The 21887-nt window shown below is 44.3% G+C and overlaps 2 protein-coding genes and 1 long non-coding RNA gene across 9 annotated transcripts in view; 2 read left to right on the top strand and 1 right to left on the bottom strand.

Annotated features, from left to right (window-relative positions):
• The first annotated feature begins 263 nt into the window (after nt 1-263).
• Nucleotides 264-13324, top strand: LCTL (lactase like). 3 transcript variants are annotated; one of them, XM_025883852.2, is made up of 13 exons: nt 264-381; nt 781-944; nt 1526-1613; nt 1879-1988; nt 3430-3558; nt 3661-3756; nt 5285-5339; nt 5426-5587; nt 9039-9313; nt 10048-10174; nt 10360-10559; nt 11576-11639; nt 13082-13324. In XM_025883852.2, exons 1-13 carry the CDS (start codon nt 264-266, stop codon nt 13195-13197), a joined length of 1704 nt encoding a protein of 567 aa, XP_025739637.1. In that variant the 3' UTR covers nt 13198-13324. The 3 variants fall into 3 exon arrangements, with proteins under 3 accessions (XP_025739637.1, XP_073733336.1, XP_073733337.1); XM_073877235.1 differs by lacking the exons at nt 264-381; nt 781-944; nt 1526-1613; ... (1 more) ...; nt 10360-10559; nt 11576-11639 and having other exon boundaries at nt 3469-3558; XM_073877236.1 differs by lacking the exons at nt 264-381; nt 781-944; nt 1526-1613; ... (2 more) ...; nt 10360-10559; nt 11576-11639 and having other exon boundaries at nt 3469-3558.
• ZWILCH (zwilch kinetochore protein) overlaps nt 12805-21887 on the bottom strand; it is a 36121-nt gene continuing 27038 nt past the window's right edge. Inside the window, exons 15-19 of one of the 5 annotated variants that reach the window (XM_073877231.1) lie at nt 21540-21676; nt 20069-20164; nt 18483-18595; nt 15425-15534; nt 12805-13335 (exon numbers count right to left, since the gene is read on the bottom strand). In XM_073877231.1, the coding sequence (XP_073733332.1) occupies nt 15446-15534; nt 18483-18595; nt 20069-20164; nt 21540-21676 (435 nt within the window). In that variant the 3' untranslated portion in view covers nt 12805-13335; nt 15425-15445. The other 4 variants (XM_073877230.1, XM_025883848.2, XM_073877233.1 and 1 more) reach the window with 4 other exon arrangements.
• On the top strand, nt 14085-15636 carry LOC141370018 (uncharacterized). The gene is made up of 3 exons (XR_012373681.1): nt 14085-14112; nt 15200-15274; nt 15506-15636. It is a non-coding gene; the product is annotated as an uncharacterized lncRNA (long non-coding RNA).

The following is a 21887-nucleotide window of genomic DNA, read 5'->3' as shown; positions in this document are numbered from 1 at the left end:
ACCCCCCGCCCAGGCCCCGTGTTCACCTCCCCCTTAACCGTACCTGGTGCTCAGCCTCGGCGTCTGCTGGTGGCTCCCAGCGGAGCAATGGACCAGAGGCCCTAGCTGAGCCAACGCTGCTCTAGATAAAGCACCCCACCTCCTCCGCTCCTCCTCCCCTCCTGGCCTTCGCCCCCAAGCTGGGATCCAGCCCCCCAGCCCTGGCTGCGTGTACCTCCACCTGTCAGGTGTGCTTTTTCAGGAATGGGGGAGGGCCGGGTGCCATGAAGCCAGTGCGGGTTGTCACACTTTGGTGGGTGCTACTGCTGATGTCCAGGCTGGGGGCCACCAGGAAGGGATCCCCAGAAGAGGCCTCCTTCTACTATGGAACCTTCCCACTTGGTATGTCCATTCCTCTGTTGGTCTGTCCGTCTGTCTGTCAGTTTGCCCACCTTGGCTGGCTTGCCAAAGACTTTGATGTTTTCGTTTCCTGACAGGTAGGATGGGAAAAATAACTCCACATGGTTGTTTTAAAATACAAGTTCCTAACAGATTTTTTTAAACTTACTATACAGACAGTGAATGTTAATCAGAGCTAAAATTGTGCAAATGAATGTTTTAAATGTGTTAGGTCCTCCCCTGCCCTGCCCCACAGGCTCCCACTCCTGGGGAGACCAGGGCAGGTTGTGGGGAGGGGACCTGCCCTGTGGCCCAGGAGGCACAGCCCAGAGTCCAGGGGCTGGGTGGGGGGGGGGGGCGTGGGAGGGGGCCCAGGGCCCAGCTTAGGGTCTCTACTTGCAGGCTTCTCCTGGGGCGTGGGCAGTTCCGCCTTCCAGACGGAGGGAGCCTGGGACCAGGATGGGAAAGGGCCCAGCATCTGGGATGCCTTCACTCACAGTGGGAAGGGAAAGGTGCTTGGGGATGAGACAGCAGATGTGGCTTGTGATGGTTACTACAAGGTGCAGGTGAGTGATAGGTGTGTGTGAGGGGTGAGTATGCACCTAGCTGAGGTGGACAGTGACATAGGAGGGGGGCCCGGGGAACAATGTCAATCTAGTGCTCTGCTAAGCAGCCCCCATCCCACTGCAGGAAAAAGGGGCGGGGCCATTGATGACTGGGAATTGGTGGGCTGGGGGGAGCGGGGAGAAAGGAAAGCAGGGCCCCACCTGAACCAGGGCCTTACTCCAAGCGACGGGCTGCTGAGCAGCTGATACCATGACCCCAGGATCTATAAGCCACGTGGCCTGAACCCTTGGTCTCTGCTTGTGAATTGGCCCCTGTGGAGGAACTCCCTCTGCTCAGGACCCATTTTTCCTCCCTGGGCTGACTTCTTGGGGGATTCATCCCCCAAGTTTATTAGGAACACCCCAATGGACACCTCAAATCAGCCCCCTATCCTGCATGTATTTGACTCTTGGCAGGAGGAAGGTGCTTTCACACCTATTGTATAAGTGAGGAGCACTGGCTCAGGCCCCCAGCAGGACCCCGAACCCCCACCCCAGAGCCCTAGATGACCCCACCCTGCCTCCCACCCCTGTCTGCACAGGAGGACATCATTCTGCTCAGGGAGCTGCACGTGAGCCACTACCGATTCTCCCTGTCTTGGCCTCGGCTCCTACCCACCGGCATCCGAGGTGAGATGGGGCAGCCCCTCCCAAGCCCAAGTGTGGTCCCTTTTGGCCATGTTGACTCTGTGGGGACACCACAGAGTGCTGGGGAGGGAGAGCATCCCCGGAACATGGCAGCAGCCCTCCCAGGTTCTTCAGGCAGCCGGGCACCCATGCCATCCCTCAGACCCGGAATTGGGCGGGCTGGGGGCTTCTTCAGGCCCCAGAGAGGCCACAGGGCCCAGCAGCACTGCACTTCTGAAGGCTACGGCACCTTTTATTTCACCTTCAGCTGACAAGGTGAACAAGAGGGGAATCAAGTTCTACAGTGACTTCATTGATGCCCTCCTGAAGAGCAACATCACCCCCATCGTGACCTTGCACCACTGGGATCTCCCGCAGGTGAGGCCCAGGGGGCTCAGCTCCGCAGGGGGAGCCTGCCTGGGGGACGGGGCTTGCCAAGGTGGGGCAAAGGCTGGGGTCTGGACCCAGAGATGGGAGGGAGCCAAGAAATCTGACTCACCCATGGAGGGACATCGTGCTGATTTCACTGATGTTTGTAATAGGTGATAAGAGTGGATTTTGGTTTTTCCCAAAACATTTGGCCTAAAAACAACAAATCAAACTAAAAAGAAACCTCTTTTGAGTAAGATGTGATGAAATGGCATAATTAACGAGTTTGAGCTGCATCACCTGAGCACAGCCCTGCCCCCCCCCCCCCCCCAGGCAAGTCCTGCTAAGTCTCAGGGTCACTGTCGGACATCACTATTCCAAGAAGCAATTTTTCCCTTCACTCGGCAAGGCCCCACGGAGATCACAGCCTACTGGGAAAGGGGCAGTGTAGGTGACTCTCTGTGACACAGGCCACAGGAGGTCAGAGAGCAGAGATGTGGCCTCAGGGGGTTGCTGGGGATGGGATGGGGTCCCATCAGTGCTTTGAAAGGTTGGGGTGCATGAAGTGGAAGGGGTGTTCTGGTTGGAGGAGCACAGCAAGGGGGCAGAGAGGGCATGGCAAGTGATTGGGTTAAGAGTTTGGGGAGCAGGCAGGAGTGGGAGGGGTAGAGGTGGGAGGTGTGGCTTGGGGCCAGGCCCAGAAAGCCTTGACTGCTGAGCTAAGGTGACTGGGATCATTCTGTGGGAAGGTAAGCCGCCAGAGGCCTCTAAGTTGGGGTTGGGGGCGTAGAGCCGACTTGAGGGAGACAAACTGGAGACCACATTCCAGCTTCTTCCCTGCTTAACTGCTTTCACTCACCGGGCCCTTTAGCATGCCCTCAAACCCACCAGGGAGAGCTCAGTAGGCATTTTCAATGGAATGCTGAATCTTAGGAAAACCCCACCTTCACAAGCAGTTGGCTTTGGTTGGAAGAGTCCAGAAGAAGGCAGAACCCATGCTCATAATAGAGCTTCTAGGGTTTCTCACGTCCACACGGCCCTCAAAATCCTAATCGGAGCTTCCATGTCCTGCATCATGTCTTACTTCTTCTGGATGTATAGTTGAGGTTCTTCTCCCAGTAGCAGACCTCTCTGCCTTGGCCAATTTTCTTAAATATTTAATCTATCACATTCCTTTTAAGCAAGAGAGTCTTGAACTTTCTCTGTCCCCTCCCTCTTGATTGTATATGTCACATAGCTTGTCCCCACTGATGTTGCTTCATGGTTCATCACTGGCCACCATCCTCGGGTTGTAACACCCAAGACCCCACATCTTTGCTCTGTTGCTCTCCACAGCCTGTGTGGTGGTCGTCACCCTGTTTCTCCCACATACTGGGCCTATCAACTCCAGAAGTCTTTTCTAGAGACAGACCCTTGGGGATAGCTGCTTCTCTCTCCACTCTGTCTGCAGCTGCTCCAGGTCAAGTACGGCGGGTGGCAGAATGTGAGCATGATCAGCTACTTCAGGGATTATGCCAATCTGTGCTTTGAGGCCTTTGGGGACCGGGTGAAGCACTGGATCACTTTCAGTGATCCTCGGGTAAGCAGGACCCTCCTCCAGGTGGGAAGCCCCCCTTCCCGGACCAGAGCACTCCTACCCCGTTCTCACGGGTGCTGTGATGCCCGCTTGCCATCCCTGCAGACAATGGCAGAGAAAGGCTATGAGACGGGCCGCCACGCTCCAGGCTTGCAGCTCCCCGGCACGGGCCTGTACATGGCAGCGCACCACATCATTAAGGTGAGGTGGGTCCTTCTAGGAGTGAAGCTGGGTTCGGGGTGGAGGGACACATGCCAATGTCAGTTCAGCCTGCCCCAGGGGTCTGAGCCTGAGCTCAGCCCTCTGTGGTTCTAGCATATTCCACACCTTCGCACCGTTCACTTGCATTCCACGAGGCCCTGTGGAGGCAGTGCCCAGTCACCCGGTGCTGGCCGCCACCACCGAGACAATACAGTGGCTGCTCCCTAGAGCTTACAATCCAGTCAGGGGGATAGAGTGCATGCGTGTGAAAACTTGTCACTGACAGGTCTCAGCAGCCTTGTGAGGAACGGTGACAGGAGGAAGGGGCGGGATGACAGTGAACTAGGGGCTGAAATCTTCAATGCATGAGCAGCAGTAACAGGGTTGATGAAGGACAACAGTTAAGAAGGGGTTAGGAGTGTTTGTCTCACGGCGTGGACTTCCAAGAACCTGGGGTTTTGGAAGGAGAAATAGTTTGCAAGCAGTAATAAAGAGCAAGGCGGACACTAACCACTCCAGCAAGGTATGTGGGGTGTGACAGAAAAAATGGCCCCTTCTAGGGAGAGCTGCCGTGGAGGCAGCCAAGCTCAGTAAGGGCTCGGGAGGGAAGGAGACAGAGACGCTGCAGGGTGACTCATGAGTTACAAGGCTGCTGGGAACGCTTGAGCCGGGGGGAGGGGATTGGGTCACAGTGCAGGACACAGATGAAGAGGCATGACAGCATGGCCCCAGTGGACTTTCAGCAGAAGGGGGACAATCTGATCAAGCAGGAAGTCAGGGGCCCCTGAGTGACATACTAGACTCAAATTCCTGTCAGGGAGAGGACTTCCTCATTCTTTCTACATTTGGCTTATCAGTTCTTACGCTGTGAATATTTTTTTTAAAGATTTACTTATTAAAGAGAGAGAGAGAGAGCAAGCAAGCAGGGGGAGGGGCAGAGGGAGAGAATCTCAAGCAGACTCCCCGCTGAGCGGGAAGCCCGATGCAGGGCTCCATCCCATGACCCTGAGATCACAACCCAAGCCGAAATCAAGAGTCGGACGCCCAACTGACTGAGCCACCCAGGCACCCCTTAAACTGTGACTATTTAAAGGGCAGAGCTCTGAAGGCCTCAGTGGGTCACTGATGGAGAGTATGGAGAGAAGGCAGGTCGGCACATTTTGAATTCCGTTCTCAAAACTGTTCCAGATGCTTGGTATTTTCCAAACTTCCTGAGCACCTATGGTAAAAGTACTGCCTAGTGACTACAGAAGACAAGCAGGAACAAAACAAGAAACTTTAGCAAAAGTCTTCAGAACAAGAAATCACACAAAGAGGTAGTTTATGTGTTTGTGCCAGAATTAGACCGTTTCTCTACAGAACAAAGAACACAGGTGTCTCTGGAGGTCAGAGGGAGGGAGACAAGCGATCGGGATCATCACGGCTGGACTCAGGGAAAAGATAGGACTCCAACAAATTGATCTCTCGTCAGGACAGAAGGAGAGAAATGTGCCAGCCAGGCACCTCTGATGCACCCCTCCATTTTCAGGCGCACGCCCAAGCCTGGCATTCCTACAACAGCACATGGCGCAGCAAGCAGCGAGGTGAGCCCCACCATCCATGCGCTAGGACCCAGCCCTGGGGGGGGGGTGTCATTTGCACCTGCCACCCCCCCGTCCTTTCTTTTAAGGTCTGGTGGGGATCTCATTAAACTGCGACTGGGGGGAACCCGTGGACATCAATAGCCCCAAGGACATAGAAGCTGCCGAAAGATACCTACAGTTCTGCCTGGGCTGGTTTGCCAACCCCATCTATGCCGGAGACTACCCTCAAGTCATGAAGGACCGGATCGGTGAGCCAAGTCACATTTTTAAGCTACAGGCACCATGGCAACAGTACTGAGTGCAAGTGAGGGGGATGGAGAGGCAAGGGGATAGAACACACGGGGCTCGGGCGAGGCACCCAGGGGAGAGCAGCCCTCAAGGAACTGAGAACTGCGTATTTGAATTGGGGAGAGGGGAGGAACAACTCCCAGACAGATCCCCAGACATGGCGATTGAGAATTTCAGGACCCAGGGGAAAGTAGAGCCATTCTCCGGGCTGCTCTCTTTTCCGTTCTGCTCTCCGGTCTCCTCCCTACTCCACTCCCTTTCACGTGAAGTAGGAGAGAGAAGTCACAGACACAGTCGTGGGCAGTGCCAGTTCTAGCGCTGGTTCTGTCACTTGAGAAATGCTTTCCAAGTTCTGGTTTCCACAATGTCAGAGAAAAGAATAAAGACGTGTAGAGCTCACAAGGCTCCATCAGTTTGGGTGCCTTTAAGTGCCACATAACAGAAAACGCCAACTAAAATGGCTTGAAAAGTAGGGAATTTATCACCTCAAGTCCAGAGTCCAGAAAAGGATGATCCAGGACCTCAAAGGATGTCTTTGAGGACTGAGGCCCATTCCATCTTTCACTCTGGCACCTTTAGCCAGCCCATCAAACCACTCCCTACTAAGGCCACAAGATGGCTGCAGCAGCTCCGGGCATCATATCTTTACACATCAACACCAAGAGGCAGAAAAATGGAAATTGCTTGGTAATATCCGTTTTTAAGAACAAGGACAATCTTCCCAGAAAAGTCTCCACCCACAACTTATTTCCCTTCAAGGGAAGTCCTCAAGGGACGGAACTGTCACATGCCCCAGAATGTCCTAGACCACTGGGACTAGAGCCTCCTCAGAGGTTGGGGGAGCCAGGACTCTCTAAGGAGGATGAGAAAGAGGGAAAGACAGCCATGGGACTATTGATTGGGTGGGCAACCACCAGTGTCTGGCCACAGGAATCAGAGTATTAGCTCTGTTTATTTACAGGTAGCAGTCTGCATCCCCCTATAAAGAGAGACAAGGGTGGCATTGACATAGGTTACAATCTCACACAGCAAGGCTATTTTGGATGTTTGAAGAACTGTCAACATTTTAAAAATTCCCTTTCTAAAGCACCATTTATCAGACTTACCTGGAATAGGAGCAGCAGGTTCTAATTCCAACTCAGCTCTAACCAGTGACTCTGGGCAAGGGGTTTCACCTCTTTGGGTGACATTTTTGTCATCTGAAAATGAAGGATTAGACAAATAATCTCTAAAAATCTCTCGGCGATAACCAGTTCTGTGACACGTCTATACACATAGGTTTGAAATCCTGAGAATGAGGTCTTCAAGACGCCCAGGGAAAAGCCCTCAGGACAGAGCCCATGCCCCTGCCCTGCCCTGCAGTGCACAGCCCATCACTCCCCTGGCATTCAGCCCCGGGACCCTCAGAGGCCGTGGCAGAAGCCACAACAGGATGGCATTAAAGAAGCCAAATTGATATTTTTTTAAAGATTTTATTTATTTGAGAGAGACACAGGGAGAGAGGGAACACAAGCAGGGGGAGTGGGAGAGGGAGAAGCAGGCTTCCGGCCAAGCGGGGAGCCCAATGCGGGACTTGATCCCAGGACTCTGGGATCATGACCTGAGCCGAAGGCAGCCACTCAACGACTGAGCCACCCAGGCGCCTGAATTGATATTTTTCTTTCAAGGATTTTATTTATTCATTTGACAGAGAGAGCGAAAGAGCACAAGCAGGGGGAGCAACAGAGGGAGAGGAAGAAGCAGGCCCCTTTCCGAGCGGGACTCGATCCCAGGACCCTGGGATCATGACCTGAGCCGAAGGCAGATGCTTAAACATCTGAGCCACCCAGGCGCCCGCCAAATTGATTATTTGTCATAGAAGAGTTCTTGGGCTTCAGGCCAATTAATTCCAGACCCCACCAACTCCAACTTTGTAGTAATTCAAATGGAAACGGGGCTGAATTTTTCCTGCTACAATGTGGGAAGAAGGATCCTCTGCACAGTTAATATTGTCTTCAGTGAAAGCATTCTGCCGGAAGTCTTCTACACAAATTACTTTCAGGCATCTCATAAGCACGATGTACAAACATAGTTCTAGCCCCGTGCTGTCCAACAGAACTTGTAGTGATGGTGGAAGTGTTCTGTATCTGTGCTGTCCAATATGATGGCCTGTAGTCATTTGTGTCTATTTAAATTTTTAAAAATTAAAAATTCTGTTGTTCAGTGTGACTGATGCATCATCTAATGGTCATGTGTAGCCAGTGGCCAGTGTATTAGACAGTCCAGGGACAATGCCTTTTGGTTTTCAAGTTACTGAATGTCACTGAAAGTAATACTAGGTGAGGATCTCAAAGTATTTATAATAATACAAGCTTTTCACTCAGTTAATCTAAACCAATAGCCTCTTTGGAAACATGTTTATGGTTATATTTTAGAACAACTCCTACAAATGTTACTTTTCTTTACTCATTTAAAACCTTTTTTTGGCATAGATAATACGAAGGTTTTATGCATGTTTCAAATCTTTTAAATTACAAGAGAGTACAAGATGAAAAGTCAAGCTTCCCTCCCCCTCCGTCTCCCCACTGCTCCCATCCTCCCCCTCGGGAAGCATACTTCCCGAGATGGATTGTGCACGTGTGAGCAAACACACTGCTGCTCCGTGTGTGTACTTGTTACATGCAACACTCTGCATCTTGCATTTAAACATGCATCTTGGCATTCTTTCCATGTTGGTATATAAAGTGCTGCCTCTTTCATTCTAATGACAGCAGTGTTGTACAGATGGATATCTGATCATTTATTTAACCAGTCTCTCCTGATAGACATTTAGTTGTTTCCAATCTTTTGCTACTTAATCTATGATGAAGATCCTTGAACACACATCCTTTTACACATGCGAGTAAAATGTAGGATAAACAGATGTGGAATTGGCCAGTGAAAGGCCATACTCTTTTACAATTTTAAATGCTAGGACAAAATTTCCCACCACAGAGGTCATACCAGCCTACGCTACAAAGGTGCATGAATGTGACTGTATGTCCCCCTACGCCACCGTCCGCACCACGAATGGCCTTCCACTTCTCTTCCCAGAGACAACCAAAATTACCAATTTTGGCTATAAGAAATAATAAAGGAATCCCAACTCCACTTTTTTCCATATAGCTACAAAATTGTCTGCATACCATTTACTGAGTAATCTATGAAAATATAACTTTTAAGCAATATAAACTTTTAACATTTTGAATAGTATTCAAATGTCAAAATTCCAGGTTAAAAAGCTAAGGCTACTTTTTCCATACAAACGAATCCCAAAGCCCGGGATCTGGATAACAGTTTTTATGTCAACATGCCAGTATCGTCATGGCATGTCACAGCAAAAGGACTCGGAGAAAGCCAACTTTGTTAAATTCTATTTTTCTCTCTCAATAGGAAAAAAGAGTGCAGAGCAAGGCCTGGATATGTCAAGGTTACCAGTGTTCTCACGCCAGGAAAAAAGCTACATTAAAGGCACATCTGATTTCTTGGGATTAGGCCATTTTACTACTCGGTACATCACAGAAAGGAACTACCCCTCCCGCCATGGGCCCAGCTACCAGAACGATCGTGACTTAGTAGAACTGGTTGACCCAAATTGGCCTGATCTCGGGTCTAAGTGGCTCTATTCTGTGCCATGGGGCTTTAGGAGGCTCCTCCACTTTGCTCAGGTGATTATCACATTAAGCTATTTAATAAACATTTTTTTTCTTTCAAGATTTTATTTGAGAAAGAATGAGAGAGCATGCAAGCACGCACTGGGGGAGGGGAAGGAGAGGGACAAGCAGACTCCCTGCTGAGCCCACAGGGGGCTCAATCTCACGACCCAAAGACCATGACCCCAGCTGAAATCAAGAGGCGGACGCCCAACTGACTGAGCCATCCAGGTGCCCCCGGTGAACATTTCTGACCTCCATTCATGATCTTACAGCTTAGGCTCGGGTGCCTACATTTTTTTTAATGTTTTTATTTTAATTCCAGTTAGGTGCATCCCTTTTAAAGTGAAACTCAGTGACCTCTACTTCAGAGGCTACTAGATACAGGCTTGAGAGACTAATGCCAACTATGAGTAACCATCTCAAGGTATAGAACCGTAGCTACAAATTCTCATCCCACATTTAGTTATTTGGCTGCCCTTCTCACCTGAAACGAGCTATGTGGGAAAGAACAAGACCTGAACTACATTTTCTCTATAATGATGAGTCACTGAGAAATGTAGTCTTTCGTATGAACTGGCTCCTGTCTACATTCACCTCCAAATAAATGTGTGAGCTGGCACCTCCCAAACGCTAAATACACTCGATTGGAACACGGCGGCTTGAATACACCGTTCCCCTATGTGCCTCAGACTCAGAAACCCACCTGTAGGTCGGAATTTTTAAGATGTTCCTATGACTCATTTCAGACTCAATACGGCAATCCTCCCATCTATGTGACAGAAAACGGCGCGTCTCAAATATTACACTGTATGCAGTTATGTGATGAATGGAGAATTCAGTACCTTAAGGGCTACATAAATGAAATGCTAAAAGGTGAGATACAAACCAAGATGGCCTTCACATATTTTCTACTTAATTTGGACTGAATTTGATAACAGCTGTGATTGACTAAAGCTCGTTTCTGAATCTCATAAATGAATACATTTAAAATTATCTTCACAATGTTATTTTTCCAAGTAAGTGAAATATATTAAAAATGGAACAAAATGTCTTTGCAGCTATAAAAGATGGTGCTAACATAAAAGGGTATACTTCCTGGTCTTTGTTGGATAAGTTTGAATGGGAGAAAGGATACTCAGACAGATACGGATTCTACTATGTCGAATTTAACAACAGAAATAAGCCGCGCTACCCAAAGGCGTCAGTTCAATATTACAGGAAGATTATCACTGCCAATGGGTTTCCCAACCCGAGAGAGGTAGGACTAATTATTGATGTTACTTGTTCTAAGATTTTTTTAAAATCTCTACATCCAACATGGGCTCAAACTCACAAACCCAAGATCAAGAGTCACGTGCTCTTACGTCCGAGCCAGCCAGGCGCCCCTCACTTGTTCTAGATTTTTGAAGAGCTAAGCAGCTTGGGGTGTGCAGTGTGGCAAGCCTCTCCCCTCTGTGGAGGAGAACGGGGCTGTGTGGGAACATGGGCCTTTGATTCTTCCCCTAATTTGTGCCACCTCTTTGCTCATTTGCTTAGAATGGGGTAAACATGCCCTAAAATTCAGTCCTCACTTCAAATTCACTCCCAACTTGCAGAGCATGAAGAACAAAGAAAGTTATGTAGTCCTGTTTGTTTTAGGTTATAAGAGTCAGTAGAGACTTCTAGTTAAATGTTATCCTAAATGTTACATCTTAATGCAAACAAATACTGCCTACTTACTCTTTAACATATATGGAAACAGGCAAATTAAATGTATAATGACCATAACTTCCACTTCTTTTCTCCCACTAGTTCCAAAATGAGATTAAAAATGATCAAACAATATTAACAATCCTTTAAAACATACCATTTTCAGTTACCTGTAGATTTTTCTATCCGTTCTCTATGTTGCTATTGATGGCAAGAAATAGAAATCATAATTTAGAATGTCTCAATAAAGATAACTTCTAAAAATAAATCTCAGTTGTTTACCAATGTCCTTTTAGGATGAGCCCAGTGGCACCATAAACAGTGACTCATAGGCATTCACCAGTTTGGCATTTCTAGAAAAGTGCTAGATTGTAAGTTCCTCAAGAATAAAGACCAGTTTTGTTTTGTTTTGTTTTGTTTTTTCTGACTCCCTCACAATGATGCACATAGGTATTTAATAAATATTAACTAATTTAAACTCCAGGCAGATTTACGCTTTTTTAATCCCACATTATTTCAAAAATGATTTGGAACAGCAAAAAATTAGTCTAAGATGACATTACTTACCTAGTGGGTTTTTATTAGGTGGAGAGTTGGTACCTCAAAGCCTTGGAAACTTGTTCTATCAACAACCAGATGCTTGCTGCAGGTGAGTATATTTTAATTTTTCCCTTTGATAATTAAGGCACATAATTATACGTATAATGACGTTACCGAAACCTCAAAATGTGGATCTACCTGAAGTCAATCATTCCGAAACATACAATTAAAAATGAATTTTTTCCTTCACTTTGAAACAATGTCAAATTTCTGTTTTATAAGCATTTCAAATAACATTTTAAAAATCTACCACAAAAGAGAAATATTTTATCCTCCCTAGTTTTGATTCTTTCTGAAGCACACAGCCAGTTTATAAACCTATTTTGGTTACAGTGGGCTTTGTGGAAGGAGGGAAAAATGCAACCATATTCAAATAAAGAAAAGGCAAAGAACACTCCAGGTATTATATTCACTCATTCAGCAAGTAATTATTGAGCACTCACTATTAGCTAAGGGGTGTTTTAAGCCCAGCAATAAACCAAACAAGGTCCCTGAAGGCAAGGTTTCTGGTGCAGTAGGATAGAAAAGGCTCAGAGATGTAGAATAACAAAGATCCATCTACATACTAATGAATGCCAGCACACAGCATATGTTTCTTTGAATTCTGTCTTTCCCTAAGGGCAATCAGAGAAGTATACTTCCTGTTTTAACAAACCCATCTTTAATGTGGTATCAGGGGTGGAAAGTGCTAGATGGAACAAATCCTACCAATTCAGCTATTTTTTCCCCCAATTCAGCTATTTTTATAGGCCATCACTACCGTGCTCTGCTCCCATCTAAATAACCAGGTAATATTAAGGATATATATTCCTTTAAACCAAAATTAACTTGTATTTTATCACCTAGACACATGATGTAGAATTTACTGCTGAGTCTATGAATTCTGTGGGAACAGGGCCTCATGCCTTATTTATCATGGTAGTCAGGGTGGCAGGCACAAAACCTAGAAGTGGGAATTACATAAATGTCCACTACTATAATCATGTACATGAAACATGCTTATCACTCAACTCTTCAAGATTAATTAACCATGCAAGAATTGCCACACAAACTTTCAGTATGGAAACTCTTACACCTCTTAAGATACACAATAACATCTTTGAAAGGTTACCGAGGCTTCCCCACGATTTTTCTTTCACAACCCCCCCAGTGAAAATTACAGCAACCGTGGAACACGCCTGTTAGTTAATATCCTCATATGAATTTAGGGTAAGTATAACATACACTTAGACTTTATTCTAATACCTGTGGAAGAACCAAATGTAGGCATTCTTTACCCCATACTTTGTGAAATATTTTATAAAGCCCTCACATAATTTTTTTAGTAACATTTCATTCACCATGTTCTCTTTTAGAGCAACTGAGAATAATTACAAAGCTTGATGATACCATTTTCCAAGTTTTTCCCAATACAGCTGAATCTTTCAGGGTGAGGCTATATTCGCTGAAATGATGACATGCTCATTTGTGGTGTTTTCTCTCCCATTTCAGAGCCGCTGCTAAGTCACATGCAGATGGTGACAGAGATCGTGGTACCTACAGTCTGCACCCTCTGTGTACTAATCTCTGCAGTTCTCCTGATGCTCCTCCTGCGGAGCCAGAGCTGAGACAGGGTCACCCATTTTGTGGATTCATCTTTCATCAAGAATCTTCAGGATCTTCCTCCTTTCTCTGCTTTGAAGGTTTATATACATTTCTGTTTTCAGGCTCTGTGATAAATTTTTTTGTTTTGTTTTGGTCTTGTGCTGGGATTTAAAAATTAGAAAATAAAAGTAAGCATAAATGAAATAAAAATCACCTGTCAAAGCCAATGTTAATATTTTGCTATTAGGCATCTATCTTCACTTTGCAAAAAAGGAATCATAGCGCACAAACTGTTTTGATTCTTGATTTTTTTTTTCCTTCTAAAACTCTGTCCAGAGGCGCCTGGGTGGCTCAGTCGATTAGGCATCCAACTCTTATTTTGGCTCAGGTCATGATCTCAGGGTCCTGGGATCGAGTCCTGTGACAGGCTCCCCAGTTATCGCAAAGTCTGCTTGTCTCCCTCTGCCCCTCCCCCTGCTCATACTCTCTCTCTCTTAAATTAATACATAAATCTTTTAAAAAATATATAAAAATAGGGGCGCCTGGGTGGCTCAGTTGTTAGGCGTCTGCCTTCGGCTCAGGTCCTGATCCCAGGGTCCTGGGATCGAGCCCCAGGTCGGCTCCCTGCTCAGCGGGAAGCCTGCTTCTCCCTCTCCCACTTTCCCTGCTTGCGTTCCCTCTCTAGCTGTGTCTCTGTCAAATAAATAAATAAAATCTTTAAAAAAAAATAAAAACTTAAAAAAAAAAGAAAGTTTCCTTTGGAAAAAATAAATAAAAATAAAAATCTATCCAGAAAAATTACTTTATTGTGGAAATAACTGCCATCCTAGCACTGTCCTACACACAATGGACAGAGTCAATCATCTACAGATAACAATCCCTTCAGGTTCTAAATTCTATCAAGCAACTAGGAAAATGCATTATTAGGTGGGTACCAGGTAAGTGAGCACATACACTTTTCTGAGATAAACTTTCTTGTGTTAAATTCAATTAACCTCAGTGAAATACCTCAAAGAAATATTATTTAATATCTTTTCCGTAACTAGGTATTCAGGGTTTTTAAAATGAAGGTCCATTTTATTCTTTAATTATGCTAAAATGCTAAAATTAAATAACATCTATTTATTTGGGGACAAAACATGGCTTAAGAATGATATGAAGCATTTTATTCATTACCTAATTCTACTGTTTCTGAAACAAAAACAGTAAGAGAGTAGAAAATGCTATTGCATTAATTCTCTTGGCTATCTCAAACATTTTAAAAAGGGTATTTGCATCTGGGGCTTTAGCACTACAACTGGGCTGGGGTAAAAGTGTTTTGTTCTTTTTAAATTTTTATTTAAATTACAGTTAATTAACATATAGTGCAATATTGGTTTCAGGAGTAAAATTTAATGATTGATCACTTACATATAACACCTAGTGCTCAACACAAGTGCCCTCCTTAATGCGCATCAGTCACCTAGCCCATCCCCCACTCACCTCACCCCATCAACCCTCAGTTTGTTCTCTAATGTTAAAGAGTCTCTCATGGTTCATTTCCCTCTCTTTATTTTCCCCCATCCCATATGCTCATCCGTTTTTTTTTTTCCTCTTAAATTCCACATAGGAGTGAAATCATATGGTACTTGTCTTTCTCTGACTGACTTATTTCACATAGCATAATATAGTCTAGTTCCAGCCATGCTGTTGCAAATGGCAAGACTTCATTCTTTTTGATGGCTGAGTAATATTCCATTGTATATAGGAATGAAATAAAAATTTCATTTTACCCATTCATCAGTTGATGGACACTTGGGCTCTTTCCATAGTTTGGCTACTGTTGATAATGCTGCTATAAAATATCGGGTGGCTGGGGTAAAATTGCTTTTAACAGAACTTTGCTTTCAATGTCAAATCGACAGGCTCATTCAGGGTTTTTCTCTCCCATCAATGTTTTTGAAATCAAACTCTCTACCACATATACAGATTTAAAATGCAAAGACATTACCACTCAAAAAAATGTTTTCGTTTCTCTGGTTTTAGGATTAACCTGACCTATTAAGGTGACTACAGAAGGTAGAAAGGAAATTAAAGACTTGCGTTGCTCAATAACATCTGGTAAGCCTCTTGCATGATTACTGAAAAATAATCCATATTCCAAATGGATTAAATCAACATTTCTGTTGTAGAAAAAACTGAAACATAAGATACTTAATACATTACAAAGTATTTGGGGGGGGGGGACACAAAGCGAACATACTACCTTACAGAGGACTCCGTCAGCCGACTTCACTTGAAATGCACCTGGCTGCAGGTAACCAGGTTAGTAAAGGACATCCTTTCTTCCAGGCTACCATTCAATGTTAACTCAGAAACATCTGTAACCAGAGATCAGAAGTGCTTACCAGCCTGCTGGCCTTTCTACTACATACTGCTGAATGTTACAATAATCAAGAGGTAATCTGAATGACATGTGTCTTCTACTTTGAATTTGTGAGACAAAACCCAGCAGGGACAATTCCTTTACATAGTAAACCCTTTGTGCACTGAAAACGTGATTAAAGAAAATACAAAGCAGATTTTTTTTTTTAATCCTGTATTTAATTTGGGAACCTACTGCTTTATCTTTGTGTCTCATCCACTGTGGTTAAACTCTTTTTCCCATCTTAACACATGTTTCAGAAACCAATTTCTACTTGGGACTTCTAGACACATATGCATTTTTTCCTCTGCTGAAGACTGTTGTATTTAAACAATAAATGGTACAGTTAACATTTAGAGGAGATTATGTCCCTGTTCTTGTGGGTCAACATTTTGGTTTCCACATTCTCACCATTCCCAACAATCATTTGCGGAGTGCCCCCTGGGAGAGTGGCACTCTCCCGGCCACTGACCTTCTCCCCTGTTCACTCCAAATCATTGTTCTCTTCCCCATGACATCTCTTCTCAAGTCTTCCGGCTTTTGATCCCAATGTTTTACTCTACAGTATCACAACATGAGATATCTTGAAAAGCTAGTAACTGACCTAAGTGCTCAGTCCAATGAAGCAGAAAGTCTAACCTCTGAAATGCATATGATGTTTGGCAAGAATAAATCACGACTGGGCTTTAATATTTACACAGTTGGGTCTTTGAATAGCCAATACTGCTTACAACTGAGGGCCTCCTTCACCAGTGGGTCTTGCTTTGGGCTGAGGACTGAATAATTTCTAGATGAACACATCAAGAACATAAGATGGGGAGAAGAGGTTAAAAAGTTCTAGCCAAAATGGAGTATGAGTGCTTTCCCAAGCACGCAAATACACGATTTCGTAAGAATTCCTATTTAAAAAAAAAAAAAAATTCCTTATTTTCATAGACGGAGTCATTGGAACAATGCATCAATAAATTGTTTTAACTCTAACCAAAGTAACTTTCACTCTTTTTTGAAGTAATCTGCATCAAAGACTCTAGAAGATACGTTCAATCTATTTCACTTAATCAGCATCATTGAAAAAGGTGTTTAATCTTGCATGAATTTCCTCATAAAACAGGTTTAAGCTTTACGTACTAAAACTTACTTTAAAACGGCATTTTCACATATGTTCATGGCTTTAAAACTTTATTTTTAATCATAAAATACAGGTCTTTAAAAAAGAAAAAACGAACCTGAAACAACACAGGTAGAGAAACAAAATACTTAAATTAGTGGTTCTCAAACTAGTTGCGCAATAGAATCCCCTGGAGAATGTTAAAAATTACTGATGTCCAGGCACTAGCTCCAGAGATTGATTTACTTGGTCTTGGTATTAAGACTTTAAAAAGCTCCCTAAATGATTTTAATGTTCACCCAAAGCAGAGAACAACCCCTGCCCCCATCATGCCACACCTCCGGGTTAAAACTTCATTGTACCCTTCCAGATATTTTCTTATGCCCCATTCTCCATTATTTTTTTCCACGCTTTTGCTACTGTAAACAATATCACACTTGTTCATAGGTCTTTTTCCACATGTCTGGTTTTATGTATGGAATAAATCCCTACTAGTAAAACTAGTGGCCTACAAAATGTATTTTAAATTTTGGTGGATATCACTCTCCACAGGAGCTGTACAACCTTACACTTGAAGTGGCAATGTGTGAGGCTGACCACCTCTTCAAATCCTTGCCAGTACTATACACCAAACTTTTTGATCTTTGCTAATCTGAGAGGTGAAAGATGGTATCTCTGGGATATAAATGTGCATTTCTCTTACTACAGGTGGGGCTGAGCACCTTTTATTTTGAAGATGACATCTGAATTTCCTTTTTAGTAAACTGTTCATGTTACTTGCCCATTTTTCTATTGAGTTATTAATATATTTTTCTTACTGATTTAAGAGTTCTTTATATACTAGGCAATGTAGCCCCTTTTCTGAACATGGGCCGCAAATTAATTTTCCTTGTTGTTTGCCCCTGGTATTTTTTTGTCATGCAGAAATTTTTCTAATTTTATATGGTTGATTTTCAAGCTTTATACCCTCCAGGTTTCAATCACACTTAGAAAAATTTTGACTGATGGTTCTCAGGAATATTTTTCAGTTTCTTTAGGACTTTTACCATTCAGCCATATGAAGAGAGAAGTTTCCATTATGATTGAATCCAAAAATATTCTGGGGAGAAGAACAAACATTTTCTGGAAATAATTTTGCAAGGTATCAATCTCTAAAATAGAACTATTTGTATAGTTCTGCAGTTCAACAACCAGCAGCAGTGGCTGACTATAGGCTTTTGAAATCTTTTCAGATTCTGTCTTAAAACGATCAGATTTGATTTTGGATAATCATCGCAATATCTGAAATGCAGCCATTTAAGATCTATACGAGAGGACTGCACCATGCAATCCACACACCCGAAGATAACAGTTTATAGGTGCTTTTGCTGAAGGAGAAATACTCGGAGCCAGCTGATTACACCAGGGGCTTGCACACATTCCCTGACTGATGGACCATATTTGACAGAACATTAGAAGTATCAACCCTCCTCCTGCCCCCCAGAGAAGACATTAGGGCAGAAATATCATCAACGAAAGAGTGCACAAAAGAATGAGCTGGAATTCCAACCTTATCATCTGTTTTTACTCCCTGTATCCCTATTGCTTGACCTCTTTTAATAAAAGTTCCTCTATTGAGGATAATGAGAAAAAGCACTCTTCCAGGATTTTTTTTTTCCCAAAATAAATATGTTTTACACCTGTAGTTCAGGAAAATCCTTTAAAACTAAGCACGAGAGCTATCATATGTGCTAGTAAAGATTCCGTTTCTCTTCTATTGGAAGAACTTATCTGAACAGATGACAAGCCATCTTTACCAGATTTGTGGAAGCTCAGATGGTCTACAGGTGCGCTGTCACTCAGCTGCCAAACTGTTTTCACCTTCTTCTGACCACCACTTATTTCCACCTGCCATTTCTGCGGCTTCTCACTAAGGAAAGAGAAAATATCAAAGGGGAACAAAAAAGCCCGAGTTATTTCCTTCCTTTTTTCTTCATTTCCTTCCTCCCTCCATCCATCCCTCCCTCCCTTCCTTCCTTCCCTCCACACTCATTAGAGAAATCCTGATGTGAGAGGCACGGAGGAGGCAGAGACGAACAGGCTGCAGTTCTAAATTTTGGGTTTTGAGTCTGAACTACCTACAGGACACTGACGTTGGGCATTCACATCTAACAGGCAGCTAGAAACACGGCCTGAAGCTCAGGAGCTAGAGACATGAGTTATGAATCATCATTAGCACAGAGGAAGCAAGGCCTTGAGTACAAATACAACCAGCCAGGGAAGACGGGAAGTAAGAAGAAAGGGAGGCAGAAGGTGGAGTTCTGGTGAAAACCCACATGAGAAGCAGGCAGAGGAAGAACGTGAAGAGAGATCTACTCTCAGTCTTGCAGGTATGCCAGAGAGAGAGAGGTAAAATTAAGACAGAAGCTACATCACAGAAATGAAGCAAGGGGATAGGTCCAAGAAAGGAATAGTGTTAAATGCCAAACAACCTTGTAAGTGCTTACTTGTAAGGAGAAAGAATTGGTGGGCCAGCTAATGACACAAGGGGCCAAAACATACTCTTTTACCAGAAAGTTGTCCACCAGATTTGGCAATTAGGAGGCCACTGGGGCCCTCTGCCAGAGCAGTTTCAAGGAATGACAAGGTTTGGCCGAGAGGGAACCAAACCGAAGGAGGGTATAAACAGAGTGGCTTGGGTAGAAGAGAAATTTCAAGTACATTGCATGCAGAGGGAAGAGTCAGGGAGACCATCATTGGCGGCAACCTCAGAGTCTGTGTGGATGGTCAATCCGTCACCTTAGCCTCACAGCCCCCGTACCTCCCCAATCCCAAACCCTCTCGCTCCCACAGCCATACCCTTGGCTTTGTCATCATTGCCCTGATCACTTCCTTCCCAATCTGTCATTTCCCTTCTGGCTGTATTTTCTGCCCTATACTGTGAAGGAATTACAGATTGAGAGAAAAAATGAAAGACTAGAGGTCCACAGATAGAAAGAGAAAAGACAAAAGAAAGTCTAGGAGAGGAAAGAGGGGGAACTCCTATCAGATGACAATCACAGAGCAGGAAAGAGATGATTAAGGCTTCAGAGGTGGAGTAGCTCTTGGTCAGGAGATCCCCAGGGGGAGGACACAGAAACTGCCCAGGAATTACAGCCAGGCTTAAAGTATAATTTTTTTTAAAGATTTATTTATTTGAGAGACAGAGAGAGAGAGAAAGAGTACATGTGCACAAGTAGGGGGAGGGGCAGAAGAGGGAGAGGGAGAAGCAGACTCCCCACTGAGCGGGGAGCCAGACATGGGGGCCTGATCCCAGGACCCTGAGATCATGACCCAAGCCAAAGGCAGACGGCCACCTAGGCACCCCCCCTTTAAAGTATAATTTAATTACTGAATTGCTGACCTTTGATATAAGCTTTTTACAGCAGTTGGTCTGACTGGCAGCTGAAAAATGTGTTGCTCATCTAGAGGATTTTGTTTGTAGTATTTTACGCAGGATCTAAAAACAAACAAACAAAAACCAACAACAACAACAACAAAGGACCTCTTTTGGAAAAAAAAATGTCACTTGGAGATAAAGGCTTTCTGGTAATCTAAAGCTCATATGGGAAACTTTTCATCCAGTACCACTAACCAAAACAACAACAAAAGAATAATTCCAGGGCCACAAAAGTAAACAAACAAAACAATGCCCCCTCCCCCGACACAAAAGTTAGGCTGCTTTTGACTCTGAAAGGAAATCTCATTCAATTTTTTTCTCCAATTTTTAAAAATCAATAGAAGACATATTTCTCACAAATACAGAATATACTTAAGTTGAGCCAAAGTAAAGGCATGAGTGGGGAGAAAGAGGTTATCAGAAAAAGAAAAGCAAAAGAGAGACAATGATATAGCTTCCAAGGTTTTCAGACTCTGGCGAATTAAAGAGTTAACTCATTTAGCCTATTCATCTTTTTTTTTTAATTAATTTTAATTATTTAACACAGAGAGAGAGAGAGAGAGAGAGCGAGGGCAGGAACACAAGCAGGGGCAGTGGGAGAGGGAGAAGCAGGCTTCCCGCGGAGCAGGGAGCCCGATGCGGGGCTCCCATGACCTGAGCCAAAGGCAGACGCTTAACGACCGAGCCACCCAGGCGCCCTACCCTATTCATCTTTAATGAAAATAAATCTTTTAGATTCTGTAAACAAAAACAATTTCAAACTTTTCCCTGTACAACGGAGACAGATTCTGATTTCGGGAAAGGCCATGGTACATTTCCTTCCCCAGGGAAAAAGCCAGCCCTTCCCCCGGATGGTTCACTCATTTCCAATGTGAGGCTTCAAATACATGTAAGACACCAGCAACCCATGTAAAAGGATAGTTCCAAACTGTTTCTGGTCAAACTGATCAGCAGAATCTCTAAAATTATAGCAGCGCTGTTGACAGAGGTATGGTAATAATAGTTGGTTCCATTCAATCACCATATGGAGATCTAGCAATGATTCATTTGGCCCCAATGTATAAGGATAGAAAGAAAAGGAAATAGTCATGAAGCACCTATTAGGTGTTGGGTACTTACACACAGGCCATCATTTAACCCCAACAACCAACACATGAGGTTATCAGTTCCTGTCTCTAGATGAGAAAACAAGATGCAGCAAAAGGAAACTTCCTCAGGAAGTCAGAAAGTGCTAGAGCCAAGTGTCGAACCTGAGTCCTTCTGAATCCAAAGCCTTTCCCTTCCTCCGACAGGGATTGAGAACCCTTCTGCTACTGTGAAGACAGGCTGTACAGATTCAAGCCTAACTGATAATAAAAACTGCACAAATTTCGGCTCCAGCTATTTCACAAGAGAATTCACGTTCATGTGACGGGAACAAGAGAGCAATACTTACTGTGTTAAAGCAAAGAGGAGCTCGTGCTGGGGCTTAATGAAAAGCATGCAACTGACTAACATTTCTAGAATATGGTGGAGTTTCTGAACACGGTACACCTGTTCTTGTATATCTACTGATGCAGTAATGAAATATTCCTGGAATGAAAAACAGTACAAGCAAAAGAGGGGGTTAACAGAACAGAAGGTTGTTAGGTTCTGTTGTTAACAGAAAAACCCTTACGAAGATTGCTATGCTTGCTAAACTTCAACTACGCTTGATCAATAGGGGGAATATGGAGGCAGCCGGAGAGAAATTTACCACCTTTCAATATTGTGCGTCCTTACTGAGAATGGTCTCAGCAAACTG

Source organism: Callorhinus ursinus, unplaced genomic scaffold (assembly GCF_003265705.2).
Source record: "Callorhinus ursinus isolate GAN/ISIS: 27379988/994484 unplaced genomic scaffold, GSC_fseal_2.0 scaffold25, whole genome shotgun sequence".
Lineage (NCBI taxonomy): Eukaryota > Metazoa > Chordata > Mammalia > Carnivora > Otariidae > Callorhinus > Callorhinus ursinus.
This window is presented reverse-complemented; position numbering and strand designations above follow the sequence as displayed.